At 32.6% G+C, this 19539-nt stretch overlaps 3 protein-coding genes across 5 annotated transcripts; all 3 read right to left on the reverse strand.

Moving 5' to 3' along the window:
* Window positions 1–1272: 1272 nt before the first annotated feature.
* On the reverse strand, window positions 1273–4223 carry LOC125816299 (origin of replication complex subunit 5). Of its 2 annotated transcripts, none has more exons than XM_049495884.1 (5): window positions 4089–4223; window positions 3066–3922; window positions 2564–2977; window positions 1580–1895; window positions 1273–1470 (listed from the first exon to the last, which is right to left on the reverse strand). In XM_049495884.1, the coding sequence occupies exons 2-5, from the start codon at window positions 3899–3901 to the stop codon at window positions 1417–1419; spliced, it is 1620 nt and encodes a 539-aa protein (XP_049351841.1). In that variant the 5' UTR covers window positions 3902–3922; window positions 4089–4223; the 3' UTR covers window positions 1273–1416. The 2 variants fall into 2 exon arrangements, with proteins under 2 accessions (XP_049351841.1, XP_049351842.1); XM_049495885.1 differs by having other exon boundaries at window positions 1580–1892; window positions 2561–2977.
* A 5981-nt stretch (window positions 4224–10204) lies between these two features.
* Window positions 10205–15395, reverse strand: LOC125815736 (ATG8-interacting protein 1-like). Of its 2 annotated transcripts, XM_049495285.1 has the most exons (5): window positions 15240–15395; window positions 14040–14353; window positions 13510–13928; window positions 10644–10768; window positions 10205–10565 (listed from the first exon to the last, which is right to left on the reverse strand). In XM_049495285.1, exons 2-4 carry the CDS (start codon window positions 14335–14337, stop codon window positions 10664–10666), a joined length of 822 nt encoding a protein of 273 aa, XP_049351242.1. In that variant the 5' UTR covers window positions 14338–14353; window positions 15240–15395; the 3' UTR covers window positions 10205–10565; window positions 10644–10663. The 2 variants fall into 2 exon arrangements, with proteins under 2 accessions (XP_049351242.1, XP_049351241.1); XM_049495284.1 differs by having other exon boundaries at window positions 13510–14353.
* Window positions 15396–16523: 1128 nt separating this feature from the next.
* On the reverse strand, window positions 16524–18880 carry LOC125815917 (uncharacterized). Its single transcript, XM_049495492.1, has 3 exons — window positions 18575–18880; window positions 17785–17913; window positions 16524–16805 (listed from the first exon to the last, which is right to left on the reverse strand). The coding sequence occupies exons 1-3, from the start codon at window positions 18878–18880 to the stop codon at window positions 16668–16670; spliced, it is 573 nt and encodes a 190-aa protein (XP_049351449.1). The 3' UTR covers window positions 16524–16667.
* Window positions 18881–19539: the final 659 nt, after the last annotated feature.

Below are 19539 nucleotides of genomic sequence, written 5' to 3' on the forward strand. Positions count from 1 at the left end.
TTTACCAACAAAAAAAAGTGGTACGTCATACCTCAATTTATATATATATATATATATATATATGTATATGTATGTATATGTATGCATATGTTTAACGTAACTAGTTAAATGAAATAGAAAATCCTAAAAAAAACAATATTGTCCCACAACAATTTTGATTAATTATTATCCGGGTTTTGGTATAAAATTGTATAAGTATATTTTTAGATCTTCATTTTTGATAAGTTTAAACTTTTTTGTCAACATCCGGTTGCCATATACAATAATTATACAGGTTAAAATTTGTAAAAATAAATAAATAAAGATTTAGCATTTTTTTTTACTATGAATTTTATTCAACTGTTGCATAGTATTAAATTCTTGTTATTAATTATGCACAAAAAAGAAAAAAAATTGTTTCAATTTATATAACACACTTTTTCTTTGTTGTTATTCTCTAAAAAAAAATTATTGTAGTGTTATGGTCCGATTATCTACCTTGACTCAATTACATGAAATAAACAATCTCATAATAACACAAGGATATAATAGGAAAGATTTTTTTTGTAGAGTTTTAAATCAAACACAAGATTAAGTGAGAATCAATGAACCAAACGCTTGACAAAAAATAATCCCTGCACTACTAATCCCTGCATTACTAATCCCTACATTACTAATCCCTGCGTTATCAATATTTGTACCAAACGACCCCTAAGTGTTTAGTTGGCAAAGTCGTGAGTAGAATGGTCTAGGTGACAAACGGAGCCAAGTATAAGGGTCTTCCAGGTCATTCTCGCCCTTTATGTATCAAGAAAGAACATATTTATTAACCAATTTAACCAAGGAAAAAACCCCAAATACACAAGCGTGACTTCATCACAGAGCAAGTCACCTTTGGACAGGTTAATTGCCCGTTTATTTAGTAGCTCAACTCATTTTAATCCGTTCAAATTCAGTCAATTGACACTGTAGCTACTGTTCCTCTAAAAATCAAGAAACAAATCCAATTAGAGAAAGGTAGCACTAGGATTCAGCGATTCCAAGGGTTACGACAATGAGACATCCATCTTAAAAATGTCTCCCACATATATAGGTCTCAAATGCAGGTATTTTAACAATATTGAAGTCAATGCTGCAAAGTAATGGACTAGCTTAGACTCTTACACAGGAAAAATCAAAGAACTCATGGCTTGGGTATTTCGATAGATGATACTGTTTAATTGTTCTTCATGGAGTACAACCAATCAACTTACACTTTAGCCTTTTACCGTTGAGTATACAATAATGAGTGAGATAAATATAGGTAGAGTCTTAATCGTACATTCACCATGCCACAGGGGTTGGTTAGGTGATGTTGCATTGTCGACTGCATCATGTTCACATGTTGCTCTTGCTTGACATGCAAAATCATTTTAACATGAACAGACATCTTCTATATCATCCTCCTCTATATAAATACTTTGCCAGAGGAAATTTTAGACTCTTTGCAACCTGCAGTTCGAGAAACAAAATGAGCCACAATGGACAGTGAGAACAGCTTCTGAAAATACGGCAAGTTTTTACTTTTAAACAATTATGGAAACAGGTATTTAAAGGTTACCTTAAGAGCCATTGCTTCAGACACCATAGATCGATACCGATTAGCGCCTTCCAAGGGGCAACTTCCACCTTTACTGATAAAATTGGCATTACACAGACTTGATAATTCCAAAAGAACATCAGACAATAGCCCGTTAGTCCAACTCTCTCCTTCCAATCCACCATCTCCTTGTGCTTCTTCATCAGGTAAGCATTCTGACACAGATACAATACACTGGAAGATGGCTAATAATCTTTCCAAGGGAAACGTTCCTGGTCCCTTCAAGAGCAATTCTTGTTCTGCAATTTCCTTCTTCTCTTTTGACTTCTCCGAGCTCCTAAAAGAAGAGATCATATTTTTGACGTGTAAGGGAAAATGAAGTAAGATAATAAAAGACAACTAAAATATGATTTGCATCAGAAAAATAAAAAACACTAAAACTTTAAAAGGGATTGAGATCATCAAATACCAAGAAGGTAAAATAACAGTTTCATACAAATTCTTAAGAGATACAAGTTGATGCATAAGAAGTAGCAACAGTTCAAATGCCAATAAGGATCCACCAGCAAACCTAATCATCAGACAACATCACCACTTCTTCAAAACTTAAATTTACTTAAGGAAGTCTCACGAATGAGCCAATAGGACTTCAAAGCTTCGTAACAATTACCAGAATGTTTCCTACTAATTGCTTCGATGATAAATAAGATAATAAGGAAGCAAATGTTCATTTTCACATCTGGCTATTTCAGTGATTCCTATGTCGTCAAGTAGTCCAATTTATCACCCCTGATTATTTCGGTAATACATATGTCAAGTATTGCGATTTATCATGCAACAAAGATGTACTATATTTGTTCTCTGCTGAATTTAAGAAAGAAGTTATGACCAAAGCACTCATGTAAATGCGAAGAAAACCATCAATACAAGCAGTTTATCTAGCAAATGAAGGAAACTAGAATTGACAGCAATATAAGAAAAACAGAATCCGGAATTACTAACTACCTCTTTCGTTTTTTGTTATTGGAACCTCCAGTTGAGTCAAACATGGATGCGTCAAGGGTAGCTGGATTTCTTGAAGCAAGGAAAGCACAAATAAGAAGATATTTGGCACAAGCAGACATGTGAAAGTCTATCTCATTGGAAGATTCACTAACTCCAACTTTCTTGGCAATGCCTTTCCATTTGTTCGTGTTAGCTGAGGCTTCAGAAGACAGCCTGCTTTCAACTTTGAACGTTTCATTCAGGGATGGTCCAATATGTGGTTGAAGATGAGAAAAAAGTTTTCTTTTCATATCTTCATTTGGAACAATACCTAAATCATCAAGAGGTTCACAATATATCTGATATAATGATGAGAATGCAGTCAATAATTCATCAACTCGCCGAGTAACTCGACAAAATGGCCTCAACACCACTCTGTATTAAAATAAGAAAGACTGTGTATAGGTTAAATATTTAATAAAGCCACCAAAGTGATAAAATCAAATTGAAAATTCAAACTTACCCAAGAAATGAGGAATATAGCTTTGGGTTTTTCGGGTTTTTCATTAAGATTTGACAAAGCTCATCCTCAGTGTAATCAGGAAAGTAAACAGGAACGGGTTCTACATAACCAGTGTCCGAGTAATAAGTGTCAGGTGAGGCATTACTGAGAAAAATCAAACCCACTTCTGGCATTTTCAGAATATCATAGAGCTTAAAGAGAAAAGGCAATATGTTGGAACTCTTATCCCATTCACGAGCAAGCTCCAAGTTATCAAATATCAAGTAAACCATTTTCCCCCTAGCCCTTCCCACCGACTTCTTCGAGCTTGATTTCTCCACATTCCCCTTCAAACTATCTACCACATTATGAAGAGCCTCCTGCAAAAGATTTACAAAATCGGAGGGCCTTTCACAGCGTTTCGTACTGGAATAACGATTGCTTTCATTTCTTCTATGAAGCAATAACTGGTTCAACACAGATTCAAATAGTATCCTTGGGTTATAGCACGTTATACAACTGCAGTAAACAAATGGACGTTTTAGGTGCTTAAATGTCTGAAGAATCGAACTTGTTTTCCCAGTCGAAGCACCTCCATATACAAACACAGGAAACATTGGAGAATCCAAAGGGCCCAAAAGGTGTAATAATTCAATAATTTGTGCACGTCTACCAGGTAAACTAGAAATCAAATCATTGAAACTAATTGATTCATCTCCATAAGCGAGATCATGTATTGTCAAAGGCAACAAGTTACATGATTTTAACTTCCCTGTAGAACTTTTTGGATTCGGTGTGCTAGACAATGATGCTCTAGTGGTTCTTCTAGGAGTTTGTGGATTTCCTTCATCACCCATTTCTTCTTATGTGCTAAAATCCTGGAAATAGCAGTATAAACATTCATTACAGGGGAACGAAAGAACCCTAACGGTATCAATAGTTACATCCGAACTTCAATGCAGACACTTCAGGAACTGAACACAACTTAATTGCATAAAAATTCACACAAAAAAACTGAAAGAGAAGAGAGAGATGAGGACGCACCTTGCGGTACAGTTTGCTGGTCGTCGGAGAAACGAAATCTGCCGGAAATTTTGCGGTGGCCGGTGAAGGAAGAAACGGAGTTGAAAAGAGCCTTTAATCAATTCAACCCTAGGTATATGACAGCTAATTTTCCCGCCAATCTGAAAGATGCGAGTTGTGACTACACTCTTTAAAAAATAATTTTATTAATTATATTTTGAAAAATTAATATTTTATACAATTATTTAATGAAAAGAAAATAATAAATTTCCTAAACAAAAGTTAATTTTAAATTAATACTTTAAATTTAACACTCAAATACTATCGAACCCCTACAAAAATTGTTGGAAACATATTGATGATCTCTTAGAGCTAGTTTATATCAAGGTATAAATATGTTATTTACCGTAGGATTGTTGATCTCTTAGAGGTAGTGTATATAATGATATGACAAAAACAGCAAAATAGACATTGAGGCTTAATACATCGAGTGTATCAACGGACTTAAATTTATAGTAAATTTCATTTAGGTATTTAAAATAAAAGAAAATAATAAATTTCCTAAACAAAAGTTAATTTTAAATTAATACTTTAAATTTAACACTCAAATACTATCGAACCCCTACAAAAATTGTTGGAAACATATTGATGATCTCTTAGAGCTAGTTTATATCAAGGTATAAATATGTTATTTACCGTAGGATTGTTGATCTCTTAGAGGTAGTGTATATAATGATATGACAAAAACAGCAAAATAGACATTGAGGCTTAATACATCGAGTGTATCAACGGACTTAAATTTATAGTAAATTTCATTTAGGTATTTAAAATATGGCTTATTTCAATTGAGCACTAAAATAAATGACAAAATGTACATATGTACTCGTAAATAGTGATCTACAACCAAGGTTTTTAATCACATCATATTATACTATATTAGAAGAGTCTAGGATTTACTACCAAAAGTGGGCCCCATCTCCTTCCACTTAAATAATATTTTTCAACCTTATCATGGTAAAAGTTGAATTTATTATCCTTTTCATTTAATTTTATATGATATTATTTTTTCTATAAAATCATTATATATGTTTTAATAATTTAAATTTCAAAAACATTATAATTTAACTTTAAAGATTTTATTTTAACAAAATCTTGTACATTGAAATATATAGTTATGAATTTAAAATATTTTTAAAATCATATAAAAATTTCAATAACTTCTCAAATTCCATAATATAACACTTAAATACTACATATTATATATTAATTACTATACTATAAATGACTTAAATACTCCATATTATCTATTACAATAATTAACAATTATTTGACACTTTAAATTCTATCAATGCCATATAAATTAGGATAAAAAACCTAACATATAATATTTAAATATATTTAAAAATAATATAAGTAATACTATACATTACAATAATTAACAGCTTAATTATTTAAAACTTATATAAAAAATTTAATTGAGTCTCTAAATTCTATTGGTACCACATAAAATAGATTATATAATAAACATATATTGTTTGAAATTGACAAAAAAGAAACAATAAATTACAATAATTAATAAAAAAAAATTCCACTCCAAAAAACCTATCAATTAACAACATATATTGTTTGAAATTGACGAAAAAGAAACTATAAATTACAATAATTAACAAAATAAATCTCTCGACTCCAACAAATCTATCAATTAATGCCACATAAATTGGGACATGGCAAATAACATATAGTATTAAAAAATTAGGTTCAAAATGTACTAAAAAATGCAATAATTAACAACTTAATATATTAAAGAGACATAAAAAAGGGTTAATATTTTAAATTCTGCATGTGCCACATAAATTAGAACAAATAGAGTAATAAATATTACTTTCAAAATTATGTTAAAAAAAAGTACTACAAATCACAATAGCTAACAATTTAAAATATTTTTAAAATCATATAAAAATTTCAATAACTTCTCAAATTCCATAATATGACATAAATTTTAAAAAAAAGTGTTATAAATCATAATAAATTGTACAATATTTTAACTACTTTAAAAGTATTATAAATTGTAATAAATAATACAACAATTTAAATTACTTAAAATTTAACAACTTAAAAATATTTTTTTAAATGTATTAAAATTTTGGTTAATTGTCAAAACTTTACATGTGCCACATAAATTGGGACATGGAGAGTCACACATATTTTTTTAAAAAAATTACATTAAAAGTATTCTATCAATTAACAACATATATTGTTTGAAATTGACGGAAAATAAAAATAAAAATTACAATAATTAACAAAATAAATCTCTCGACTCCAACAAATCTATCAATTAATGTCACATAAATTGGGACATGGCAAATAACATATATTATTAAAAATTTAGGTTGAAAATATACAATAAAATACAATAATTAACAACTTAATATATTAAAGAGACATATAAAAAATGCTTAATATTTAAAATTCTGCGTGTGCCACATAAATTATAACAAACAGAGTAATAAATATTTTTTTCTAAATTATGTTAAAAAAAAGTACTACAAATCACAATAGCTAAAAATTTAAAATATTTTTAAAATCAGATAAAAATTTCAATAACTTCTCAAATTCCATAATATGACATAAATTAAAATAAAAATATATATATATTTGGGCCCCGTGCTGGCACGGGGTCCTATATCTAGTATTATTATAAGTGGGAATCCTTCAAGTGCAAAGTTGAATTACCATTTTACTCCTATATTAAATCAAAATGTTATAAAATATTAAATATTATGTTAAATTTGTTAGTGACTTTTGAAGTCCAAATCAAATGTTTTGAAAATTTATTTTGATTCAACATTAAAGGGTCGTTTGGTTACTCCGTTACTGTATAAGTTGCATTTTATCCATGTATAAAAAGTTGCATTACTTTTACCATGTTTGGTAGAAATTTTGTATTAGGTGGAAAAGTCAACATAACTTATATCATGTTTGGTTGGTAGAATTCTAAATGTTGTATAAAAGTTATTCATGTATTAATTTTATACGGTATTTAGTTGTGTTTTTTGTAGTCCTACATAATTAATACCAACATAACTTATGAGGGAATCTATTATAAATTATGCAAGGTAGAAGGTGGAATAAGTTATACATGTATTAAAATAGTAAATTACACATTTACCCTTATTGATTTATTTTAAATTATTTTCATTGAAAATGTTATCCAACTATGCTATTTTCCTAACTTTTTTTTAATACAGGAACAAATTTTTTTTTCTGTTTTCATTTGAAATCCAAATGTAATATTTTATTAATATTACACATTGGATTGTATATAGCGTTATATATTATTAAATATATTCCACTTCTTTAATTAACATGTATTATTATTTTGTTTAGGATGTGAATTTATACATAATCCATATATTTGGTATATTAAAACTGTATAAACAATATATACAACATATTGATAGCATATTTACATTATATAAAATAGGATATTATAATGTACTTGAAATATATTAATCGTATTTTATTTTTATAAGTTATAAACATAAAAAATATAACAAAATGAAAAAATAGCAGTCCCAATTAAGTATAGAGGGAGAAATTTTTTTCTTTACTTTTTATTAAAAAGAGGGAGAATTTATACTATTTGCTTACTTATTTATTTGTAAGTAATATATATTAATTTACAACAAATTCAATATTTATTAGTTAATAATTTATGCATTGTGATCTCTACATAATTAAATAATATATGCATAACTAATACTTGCATAATTAAACTCTGCATAACTAATACCTGCATAACTAAATCCTGCATAACTAAACTCTACATAACTAATACCTGCATAACTCTAACCAGTAACCAAACGGCCCCTAAGTACAGTATACAAGGCATTCTTTGAATTCAACATCAAGTACAGTATACGAGGCATCCTTTGAAGATGTGACTATTAATATTATCTTTAAATTAACTCCTAAAAATATACGTAGTATCAATTAGTAGTCTCATTTACATCACAACAGAAAAACTGATATTTGAGGTATGAAGAGGCAGAAGTTACATATGGGAATAAAGTTAGAGTCCATTTGAATTGGCTTAAAAAAATAACTTTTAAGTCAAAAATAAAAAGTTAAATTGAAATGACTTTTAAGTCAAAAAATAAAAAGTAAGGAGAGACCTACTTTTGATTTCTGACTTATTTTAAATCATTTTTGATCTTGCCAAACACTTCGTAACTTATTTTAAGTCATTTTAAACTTATTTTAAGTTATTTTTTATATTTTTCAAACTCTTCCAGAAGTCAAAAACTGACTTAAAAGTAGGTTTGATCGACTTTTAAGCCAATCCAAACGGGTTCGAAGTGGATAGACCAAGGGTTGTTTGGATCAATTTTGTGGCTTTATAGTCTTCTATTGTGGAAAAATTCAATTCATTTTGATTAGGTTTCAATAACATTTCAAGATTTTCACTTTGTTATTTTAGATTTTGTTGCACTTGATTATTTGATGTGTTCCAAAGTCAAACGAAAACTATGACATCTGGAATATAACTAGCTCCTCCATTATATATGAAATTTATCGAGTACTAGTACATTTTTCTTCATTATAATTTAATTTTTTTCATCTAGATAAGTTAAGGAGTATTTATTTTACTTCATTTTTGTCTTTTCTTTGGTATTAAATGTGGGTATTGAAGGAGGCATTAGTTGTTTGGTGAAAGTGAACATTTCATATTTTAAATTTTTTCTTGCTAGATTTTAAAAAGTCTAGCATATCATTAGTTTTAAGGCAACAAATATTCTTTATATATTATGCATTCACTTAGAGGTTATGAAAATGGAGTACCACAGTTATAGAGAGATAAAGTAAGAACCCCAATTAGATACATTTTAAAAAAAAAAACTCAAATCAAATTATTTATTTATTAGAAATAATATACTCATTAATATGTCGGGTTACACGCGCGAAGGCGTACCCAGAAACTAGTACAATAATACGAGTGAAAATTTCTCACATAATAGGTTAATTGTTTTGTCAAAAGGAAAGATAGGAGATTAGTACGAAATTTATGCACCCATCTGCTACTACTACTCATGTATACTAATAAGGGAAAAAAGACAAATATACCCCCGAACTATTATAAATGGTATGTTGATACCCTTTGTCATACTTTTGGGACATTAGTGCCCCTGCCATCCAAAAACTAGAGCATAAATGCTCTTCACTCTAACGGAAGACTAAATAGGGACACGTGGCGCAGTCTTATCCGTCGATCCAATATTAAATAAAGGGAAAAAGAACAAATATACCCCCGAACTATCATAAATGGTATGCAAATACCCTCCGTCATACTTTTGGGACATTAGTGCCCCTCCCGTCCAAAAACTAATGCATATATACCCTTTATACTAACGGACATACACATGTCATAATCTTATCCATCGATTCGATATTTATCGATGGATAAAATTGCACCACGTGTCCCTATTTAGTCTTCCGTTAGAGTGAAGGGCATATATGCTCTAGTTTTTAGACGGCAGGGGCATCAATGTCCCAAAAGTATGACGGAAGATATCTGCATACCATTTACGATAATTCAAGGTATATTCGTTCTTTTTCCCTTAAATAAATATTGATTGATGGATAAAATTATGACGCGTGTATATCGATTAGTATGAAGGGTATATATGCTCTAATTTTTTAGCAGCAAGGGCACCAATGTTCCAAAAGTATGACGGAGGGTATCTGCATACTATTTACGATAGTTTGGAGGTATATTTGTCCCTATTCCCTCCCTACTACTCCCTCCGTCCCTTTTTAGTTGTCCACTTTAGAAATGACACACAGATTAAGGCAACAATGATTAGCACAGTGAAGTTACAATTTTACCCTTATGACAACTTTTCACTTCAAAATTACAACCACTTATTTGAATTAAAGTGAAATAAATTGGAGGGAAACAACATACACTTTTATAATTTTCAAGAAGTGTAAATAAGGGTATAATAAGAAAAAATTTGTTGTCCTTTCTTGATTTGTCAAAATGGACAACTAAATAGGGACAACTAAAAAAGGAAATATGGACAAGTAAATAGGGACGGTGGGAGTAATAAATAAAGGCTGTAATTGTAAGCAGAAGGTAATCCAAAAAACTGTATGTAAAATCCAGCAATCCATCTGACACCAGATATGTACAAGACTGACGAGCTCTACACCTGCTCAAGATTAGATTATGAAAATAATACACTACATTTTTTTCCAGAAATCCCATGAGAAAAATCAGACAGCAGACAACTTAAACCTTTTGTGAACAATTGTATAAGATGTAAAGTTTCCAGATGCTATTTTTCAGAACGTAGCTAGACTCTAGTGCAAAGTGCGAGAATCAACATCAAACAGGGCTGGCTGCTGCAACCTCCCAAACTTAACCTGACAATCAAGACACCCTGGTGCGTGCTTATACAACCCCGGCATAAGAACGTAAGATATTCGCATCATGCCCTGTCAAAAGCAAGCAAATCAGGTACATTGAAAAAGCAAAGCTAGCATATCAAGTAAACAAAACTTTGGCTCACTCACTCATTTTCATCGTCATCATCCTAAAGTTGAGCTGGTCCACTCCCTCTGATAAATGTACCATGGCGATCACCCCCAACAATCACATCTTTCAATCGAGATAGTGGACCAAACATCCTGCTAATCCTCTGTCAACATTGAAATACAGATCAGTGAACCAATTAATGCAACTAAACAGAGTAAAATTACAAGTCCAAATGGCATTTCTGAGAACCAAGATGTTTGAACTGACAACAAGAAATGCAAGCGGAACTAACAACATATATAAGAATGACTTCCAGGGTGTAATGTTCTTCTATACCACACTAAGTGAAAGGTTAATCCCGGTTTTGATCACCTAACTGTTTGAGTGATTGAAGTCTCCAGTACCATCTTATTATAAAAGCTATTGACTAGACCAACAGGAAGCAACACAGGCTTTTAACTTCCCAGAACCAACAATGGAGATCTTGAAGAGAACATGCAATCTACAGCAAGTGTTAAGTGGCAAACTCCTTTGCACTTCAACACAGAATCAGACATGGGGCAAGGGCTGAAGATTACTAATGAGGAGGTCAAAAGACCTGCAGATTCAGCTATTCAGGTTCACTTATTTTAACACCCATGAATTTCCAGACCAACTAAGAACCATATTCAGAAACAATAATACTGCGAGCTAGTCTAAGGCCAATGAACTAATAACAACAATAGTGAAATCCCACAAGTGGGGTCTAGGGAGAGACAATGAAATAATAACCCTCCTAAAGTCATTTTGGTATTTTTGTATAGGACAGCGGAGTTGGTGAAACTTCTTTTATAAGGTAAGGTAAATTCCGTTGAATATGTGCCAACAGCATACAAACTACAGCAAATCTGTATCAAATTATAATCTCATAACTAGTTAACTACTATAAATTCCTCGAACTGTCGCTAATTTTCTATCATATTACCCCTATACCAGAATGTAGATTTTGAGGCGCCTATTGTTTACAATATCTAAATGATTCTCAAAACATCTCTCATTTCTTTTCCAACCAAATGGTCCAAAAGATGCAAAGGGGTATGGTTTTCTAGAATCCAGATTATCTCCAGTTTTTTCCCAACTTTCTGATTCTGCCAGCAAACCAAAAGGTCTTTCAAGTTCTTTGGCATCACCCATTGCACACCACTAATATTTCAGAAGAGATCCCACAGCTGTTTTTTGTGTGACTGCAATGCAAATCAAATTCCGTGCAGATTCCAGAAAATTTTCACAGGCTAGCATGTGCATTGTACTTCCAGTGCCTTTTTTTATGATAGGCAACACCTTGGTCGCTATTTTGAGTCTCCTCTTTTTGCAAGGCTTCTAGATTTATCAATTAAAGAAGATCATAAATATCAAACAAAGAGAAACAGAAACCATGGCTATAATCCTGCATCTTCTCCTTTACCAGCGGTTCTTTTCTCCAGAGATATTTAGAACCTAGAGGACTTTATAGAGAGAAATTGTTTCTTAGGGAAAATGTTGCACTTTCGAGGCTTAGCAGCATTCATTCTTCAAACAATCAGTATGAAAACGTACCCAAAAAAAATTAGAAACCTTATCCTAAGGTGATTTAAAAGTTCAGTAATTCATCGTCAAAACATGAGCAAAAAGGAATTCTGAAAGCAAGTTATGTCTACAGATTGAGGCACTAACTGTAATTGGAGATTGTGAATGACCTTGAAGATTTAATTGTCGGATTGGAATGATATGGCATTGTTCAAAATCATACAAGGGTCTCTCACTTTCCCCAAATAAAACAGTGCACTTATTTTCTTCCCTAATTCTCTATATAAACAGGTATAAGATTTGTAAACCATCTAAAAATAGGCAGACCATAGGTGTAACTAGAGGCTATGCAGTACAAGTATATTCCATCCTCTTCTGAAGCAGATGGATAGTGGAGTCCACTTATTCCTGAGAGAGATAAACTACTTAATCAGAAATAGATGGTGATGAATAAATGCAGATCACAAGGGTCTACAGCACCGAAGAGAATCCGAGAAAAAAGAATTCTTGCATACAGATCCAAGGACAAATACATAACAGTAACATACTACTAACATATCCCCCCAAAACAACGGGAAGGAAATCAACTCAACTGTAAGATCTGCAAAGTAGTTCATGTATTTATTTTAAGGGAAAGATTGTACTCTTTCAGAGTTCGACAACAAAAATTTTATATACTAGATTCACCACAAGAAAGACATTAGCAACCGCACTTTCGCCAAAAGTAGGTCATGAAAGAATATAATGAGATGCCCTTGTGAAAAGGAGCTTGCGCAAGTATATGTCAAGATATGGTACAGGCCTCAGTGTGCATTCAAAAGTCATTTTCATGAAAACAACTTTAGTAATGGTGCAAAACTGATGATCTATCAAGGACCTCAGGTGACCAATGAAATGAAAACAAAAAGAGGAGAGAAAAGTGAATACTTGGGTATGGAGGAGGGAGGAAATCTAGTGAGGTACTTGATAATGTTGACAAAGAAAATGGGTTGCAGCAAAGCTGAAGACATTTTTATCAGCTGGATCTTATTTAAATACGCCTATTCAAGGTCAATCTTGTGTTTCTTCTTTTAGTTATCTCAATCAGAATATCCTGTTTGCTAGTTAATTCCCTGGATTTTCTAATTGTCAGCCAATTGGCAAGTATTGCATCAACAAAAATGCAGAAAAGACCACCTAGAGCGACTTTGTAATACTTTAATTGGTAGATCAAGTATTACAAAGTGACTCTAGCTAGTTTTTTCCACATTTTCCTTTCTTAAAAAAGAAAAACTCATTTGCAGATGGACACAAAGTTGAACTATTCAACTCAATGGGGATACCATTTCAATTATTTTTTAACAAACAGCAACAACTCACCTCACTATGGACTCCAGCCTGCCACTTCATTTGCAATACTTGCCACCTTTCTTGCTGCCACTTCTGACCAATAATCACAAGGCCCATAACAGCAGCAGCAATGAAAATAGACCATAATGTGTTTGTGTCTTTCGCATGGGCAACTAGGGAAGCAGCCCGTCTTTTCCACCATGCTTGACAAGGAAGGTTAGCGGCATCATAATCATCTTCATCTTTTGTCTTTGGCAAATTCGAACTGCCCGATTCTAAGCCCTGGTGAGAGGGTTCAACTGATTCTTCAAGAACGTTGGTTTCCTCTGTTGTTGCGGAGAAACCCATGGGTTCTTCACTCTGGTATGAACTATAGTTAGCAGCACCAAAGATACTCTGCTCTTTGTCTACCAAACTAAAGCGTTGCAGGGCTGCATCTTCTTCAAATTCTGCACCAATAGATAACTGGTTACCCTTTTCATCAAAAAATTGAATACCAGGAAATTCTGGTATGCTCGATCCTTTAGTTTCTGTACTTCCTTCATAAAAATCTGATTTACCCTCTTCATTAGCAACAAGTTCTGGAGTAGCATCTTCACCTTCCTGTTCATTATTGATCTCATTTACATCAGGTTCCAATGGCAAATTCTCATGTTGGCTTGGTGGAAAGACAAAGTGTCCAGACATAAACATTGCCTGGGAAGTTTCAGCTACATACTCTGCGCTACTGCCATTATCATCATTCGAGTCAACCTGCTTTGGACCAGGGGCAGCAGCATATGCTGATTGTGTGAGTGATACAACTTCCCACTCATTTCCACGAGGAGCAGTTTCTTCACCTTCCTCATTACTTGCCATCTTTTAGAAATTGAAACTGAAGAGATTTAAAAAGAGAAAACACAGGAAATCAGAGGTCAAGTGCTTAAAAGGCATCATGCCTTCTGAATAACAAAATGTCAAATTTATTCCGAAGAAAATCAGTAAGAAATTATGAGGACGCATATGATAAGTTTATTGAACTCTAAAACATTTCTACAAACTTCTGGTACCAAAAATGCACGAAATTAGCAAGTATGACATCAAGTAATTCTTTATAGAATAGTCGAACTTAGAAGTCTTATAGCATGCTACTTGCGACATTGAGGACATAAAACCACAAGATTTCAAGGCAATTACACATGGAAGTTGCTCAATACCTCTAAAGTCACATTTATTCCAATGGAACCATCTCTTGTACTTTTCAAAACATGCAAACTGCTAACATAATCAGGACAAACTTGAAGAAAACTTATGGTCCTCTCTCTGCGTGTGTTTGTGCTTATTTTTGTGAACTGTGAACTTTGAATCCATTCAGCAGTTTACAATTTTTCACTACCAAATTCAGCTGCCAATATTTTTCAATCTACGGATCAGTTACTTTTGAACAACACTATTCCAAACCCTAAAAAGTTCCAATTTCGAGTAAAATCAATGTAATTTACACAACAGAGATAAAATCATTAATAGGAGAAACAGCAACATGTACAGAATCGTATAGACAGAGAAGAAGTTACGTAACAAACAAGCATTCAGCAGAAGTACATAACACAGATCCGAAGACCGAATCCACTGCACTTATTAATTTACCGAACAAAGCTAAATCAGATTAACAGATTGAACTCAAAACAATCCAACAATCAAATAATCCGATCAACAAATCAGTGGAGAAAAAATCGATAAACTAAAAAACTAAAACCGGAGCTGAATTTCCGAATACTTACAAAACCTATAAGCGGTGAGAGATACGTGATCGGTGAAGATAACGTCGGAGCTCCGGCGAGAATGATTGGAAACTGGGTCGAAAAATGAGCGGAGAGAGAGAATGGCTTATATACAGTTAAGATCTTTTTGGTGAATGAGATAAAGACAACCGGCAAAACCGGTAAAGCTGCAGTGTAAATGACTTGCTGATGAAGTGAGGATAGCGGTTTTACTCTTTACCAAAACGGCGGCGTTGGGTCAAATTCTGTGGGCCCGATTCAAGTATTCCCGGTTTTTAGCGGTTTGCTTGTACGAGTGGAGAAGTGGTTGACGTGCGTTTTGTATTTTGGGAAAAAGGTTATTAGTGAAGTATTATTTTTATCTTAATTTTTGCCTTTTGTTAAATGAAATTTTCGTTAATATTATTCACATTTGTCCAAATACATTAACATACATAATTCTAAAAAAATTCATGTGATTCATGAATTAGATACGTCAAATTTATACTAACACTGATGAAATTTCGGAAAAAACTGTTTTTTATGTTAATGAATATAGATAAATATATTGCGGCAGAATTTATAAGTGAAAATTATTTATTTTTTTTACAAAAAAAGATACTTATATATTTACATATTTATCATTACATAATCACTATTAGTACTAGTGATTACTGATAAATTATCAAAACGAGCTAACTTATTACATGTAGATTGTATTACTATTTTACCTAGTTAAATCTCCACGTACATTTACAACAATCTAAGGAGTGGAGGAGATGTTAGACACGACGCACATGATGTCTATAATTGTTGAGTATAGTTTATTGATATATTATTTCTTTCTCATCATTAATCATTATTAAAAGGAGAATACCAAGACATAATTAATAGGCAGAATATGGTTCTTTTTATAACTTATATAATAATGGTGTTCATGCAATTTTACATACATCTTGACCCTTCAATGAAATCATTGTATTATTGTTCACCGATACAACATATCGAATAATTCTACTTACCAAAACTTAATAATATAAGAAGAAACTATTTTAAGAATGTATTGCAAATGAGCACAACACATGGTTCGTGACCTTTTGAGATATTAACTCATATTTCCTGTTATAAGATGTTCAATATTGAAATGTTAGCATCCTACTGCAACTAACTTATTGAATCTACATGTGTAACTTAATAGCCAAACAGAGCTATAAGTTACAAAAAATATCATGAATGATATGTTGGGTAACAAGAAGGGAAACAAGATGGTAACCAGAAAACTCAGCAGAAAAAGAGTGAGGTAAGATGTCCGCCATGTCCAGTAACCTGTCTCATAATAGATGCTGTTGGAGGATCGTTGAATGAGCTGCACGGAAGAATGAACCAATGTACAAATTCCTGCAAATCAAGAAAGGAGTAGAGGAGAAAAGAAAGGTTTGTTTCTAGCCATTACAACTCAGAGTGTCTGCTCTTCTCTTCCTCAATCTCGAATACTTCATCAAAAGGAGGGTCCCCTGGTCTTCGAAATAGTTGGTCCCCTATGTTAATCTCATATGCTTCTTCTTGTTCCAGCAAAAACTTTTTCAACTGCGAAATTGACTTACAGAATCTCAAACCCTCTAGCATTCAGAATCTGAGTTAAACCAGCTCAAAACATGCAGTAAAAGCAGTTGCAGGGGTAAAATTTAAAGCAAACTGATTGTAAATTGGAATTTGCATGTGCCACATTAAGAAAAAAATGAGAGTCGAGTAAAAAATTTTATACCAAAAGAAGGAAGCCATGACTAGCAACTAGTTATACGGCACTAATTGATGATTGTCCAACAATAATTAGCAAAGTTACATTAATGTTAATATCCAAACAATGAGAGAATGCTTCCTGTAATTCATTCTACTTTCCTGGATGAGCATAATAACAACACCAAATTATTGTCGGATTGAAATTCCCTTAGCATAAGTAACCACACTTAACATTTTGCATTTGAGAATACCTCCTTTGAATAAAAGGAATATGGTTTTGTTGGCAGCACACAATGAAATTGACAAATGCAGGATTAACCTCAAGTTGCTCGACATTATATCTAAAAATGGAGTAATGTAGTACCGCTGGAGGTATTTTTCTAAAGGACTAATTGATGTTTTCACCCTAACCCTCCCCTGCTACACCACCTTCGGGTTCGTGGGCTTACTTACTGAGTGTTCGAGGAGAAAGAGCTAATATTTACAGAGAGTTCAGGGTTGACATAAAGCAGGTGTAACAAAGGGAAAGTGTTATAGTTGTGTTTCTTTGAAGCTTCACTTTTCATCTCCCTTTTCCAAATTCTCGAAAGTCTTCCCATAGAGCTCCTTCAAGTGATAATTAATCTGCTCTTCATTTGTGGTGTGTGTTAAGATTGATTCTCTTCGATCATATTCTTAAATAGTTAATATGGAAAAACAGACCAACTTTCTACCAAACTCCCTAATTGTTTCACCCTTTTGAACAAGCTCTTTGCTAAAAGCATCCATAAGCAATATCAGCAGTTACAGAATTAGAAGACATCTGATTTGGGAAAGTAAAACAAACCTCTGTTGTGTCTCGACCTTTTTCCATGGTGAACATTATCGTGGTCCAATCAACACCTATGAACTTTGTCTCCATTCCTTCAGATCTTGCTAGATTGACCCACCGCTTGGCAACATGAGTAACCATCTCCTGAAAAAATGAAAATCATTATAATCTAAACCAATAAGGTTCTATTACCTTGCATCCAACAACAATAGCCAAACAAGAAAATTAACATTGATACCTATAACTAAAAAGCTGAGTAATCTTTTTCAGTTAGTGAGACAAGTTTGTGTAGTTGGCAGCTCATTTATAAAGCTCCCACACCTTCTAGATGCAAGTTTTGATCCTTAACAAATCCTTCCCTTTACCTCACAAACATCAATCAATCAATCACTATGGTTTAATCCCAAACTTGTTGCGCATATATGATTTCAATATATCCATTCCACTCTATTATGACCTCTTTCGTCCCAATACGAAATTTTTAAAAAATTAATGTAATCTCAAGGCAGTCTAGAATTGATGATTCTCGAAATCTCACATTTATATCTACACTACCATAAAAGTCTCTAACCATAGTAAAAAGCGTCCGGGTATTGTTTAAACACCATATAGTCTAAAGTCTCGATAGTTAGCTCTTGCTGCAATAAGATTTGACATTTTCGAATGACTCTATGAAATTACATTGACATAGATCTATCATATTCAATTTCAGCAAAGAAATTAACTTACCAGCTGATTAATTAACAAATCAGTAATTAAATTATCAATGAAAACAAAGCATTCAAAGGTATATAGAGATACCGACCGGAGTCCGACGAGTACCGAGTCGGAGCTTAACGAATCCGAAAACGGGTCCTAGAACCCGCCTCATCATTTCAGATTGGATATCTGATGGACTCATTTTTTCGACATCATTTGGGGGCGGGGCAGATTCGGAGTTTGCGGGCTTCAATTCTTCAGCCTCCTCGTCTACGACGTCGTTAAGATCGTCGGAAACGTGGATCCTCCGTTGTAGGCCATCGGCGAAACGGTGAAATCTTAGGGTTCCGGTGGCAATCAAGAGCAAGAAGAAGCAGATTGTGTAAGAAAATCTACGCAATTGATATAACATTGTAGCTAGTGATGTTTAATTTTGTTTAGATGATCATCTGCATGTGTATTTATAGGTTTGGAATGCACTGCTCTACGTAAATTTTTACTTTTATTTATTTATACCGAGAAAATCATACCCTCGACTCAAAAAAAAAAAGTGAATTGTTGAATCTTTTTTCATAATTCTAAATTGTTCAAAATTCAAGAGAGATGTTACAAACTTTTTCCATTTTTGGCTCTTATTTATATTTTCTAAGTGATAAATTCAAGAGAATTAATTGTTCATATTTATAATTTTACTTTGAATTATTTAGAATAGTGTGAGAATAAAAGGGTAAAAGTGGTATTTATTTTATGTCCTCAACTTTTTTTCTTAATTAATATGCATTGTCTCAACAATTCACTTATTTTGAAATAGAGAGAGAATAAAATAGCAATGTATAAAATATATGTAGCGCAATAAATATTAATATACATTAGAAAAAACAAAATTACGCGAAAATTATACGGCACCCCCTCTAGATACGCCTCTGTCTACATTCATGTTACCTTCATCTTTTGAACATGGACATTTTTATTAGCCTACCTTATACAATAGTGTTAAGTCAATGGCGGAGCTACGGTTGCTCCAGGGTGTCCAATTGAACACATTTCGTCGGAAAATTATATTGTATATAT

Source organism: Solanum verrucosum, unplaced genomic scaffold (assembly GCF_900185275.1).
Source record: "Solanum verrucosum unplaced genomic scaffold, falcon-dt-bn FXZP01000261.1, whole genome shotgun sequence".
Lineage (NCBI taxonomy): Eukaryota > Viridiplantae > Streptophyta > Magnoliopsida > Solanales > Solanaceae > Solanum > Solanum verrucosum.

Excerpts from the sequence above, each read along its gene's own strand:
- LOC125815917 (XM_049495492.1), bottom strand. The coding sequence starts at position 18,880 with ATGTTATATCAATTGCGTAGATTTTCTTACACAATCTGCTTCTTCTTG. Across the intron at positions 17,914-18,574 it reads TCGGTACTCGTCGGACTCCG|GAGATGGTTACTCATGTTGC; the intron begins GTCGGTATCTCT and ends TCATTTTTTCAG. Across the intron at positions 16,806-17,784 it reads AAGGTCGAGACACAACAGAG|TTGAAAAAGTTTTTGCTGGA; the intron begins GTTTGTTTTACT and ends TCAATTTCGCAG.
- LOC125815736 (XM_049495284.1), bottom strand. The coding sequence starts at position 14,337 with ATGGCAAGTAATGAGGAAGGTGAAGAAACTGCTCCTCGTGGAAATGAG. Across the intron at positions 10,769-13,509 it reads AGGCTGGAGTCCATAGTGAG|AGGATTAGCAGGATGTTTGG; the intron begins GTGAGTTGTTGC and ends CAATGTTGACAG.
- LOC125816299 (XM_049495884.1), bottom strand. The coding sequence starts at position 3,901 with ATGGGTGATGAAGGAAATCCACAAACTCCTAGAAGAACCACTAGAGCA. Across the intron at positions 2,978-3,065 it reads CTATATTCCTCATTTCTTGG|AGTGGTGTTGAGGCCATTTT; the intron begins GTAAGTTTGAAT and ends ATTTTAATACAG. Across the intron at positions 1,896-2,563 it reads AATAACAAAAAACGAAAGAG|GAGCTCGGAGAAGTCAAAAG; the intron begins GTAGTTAGTAAT and ends CTCTTCTTTTAG.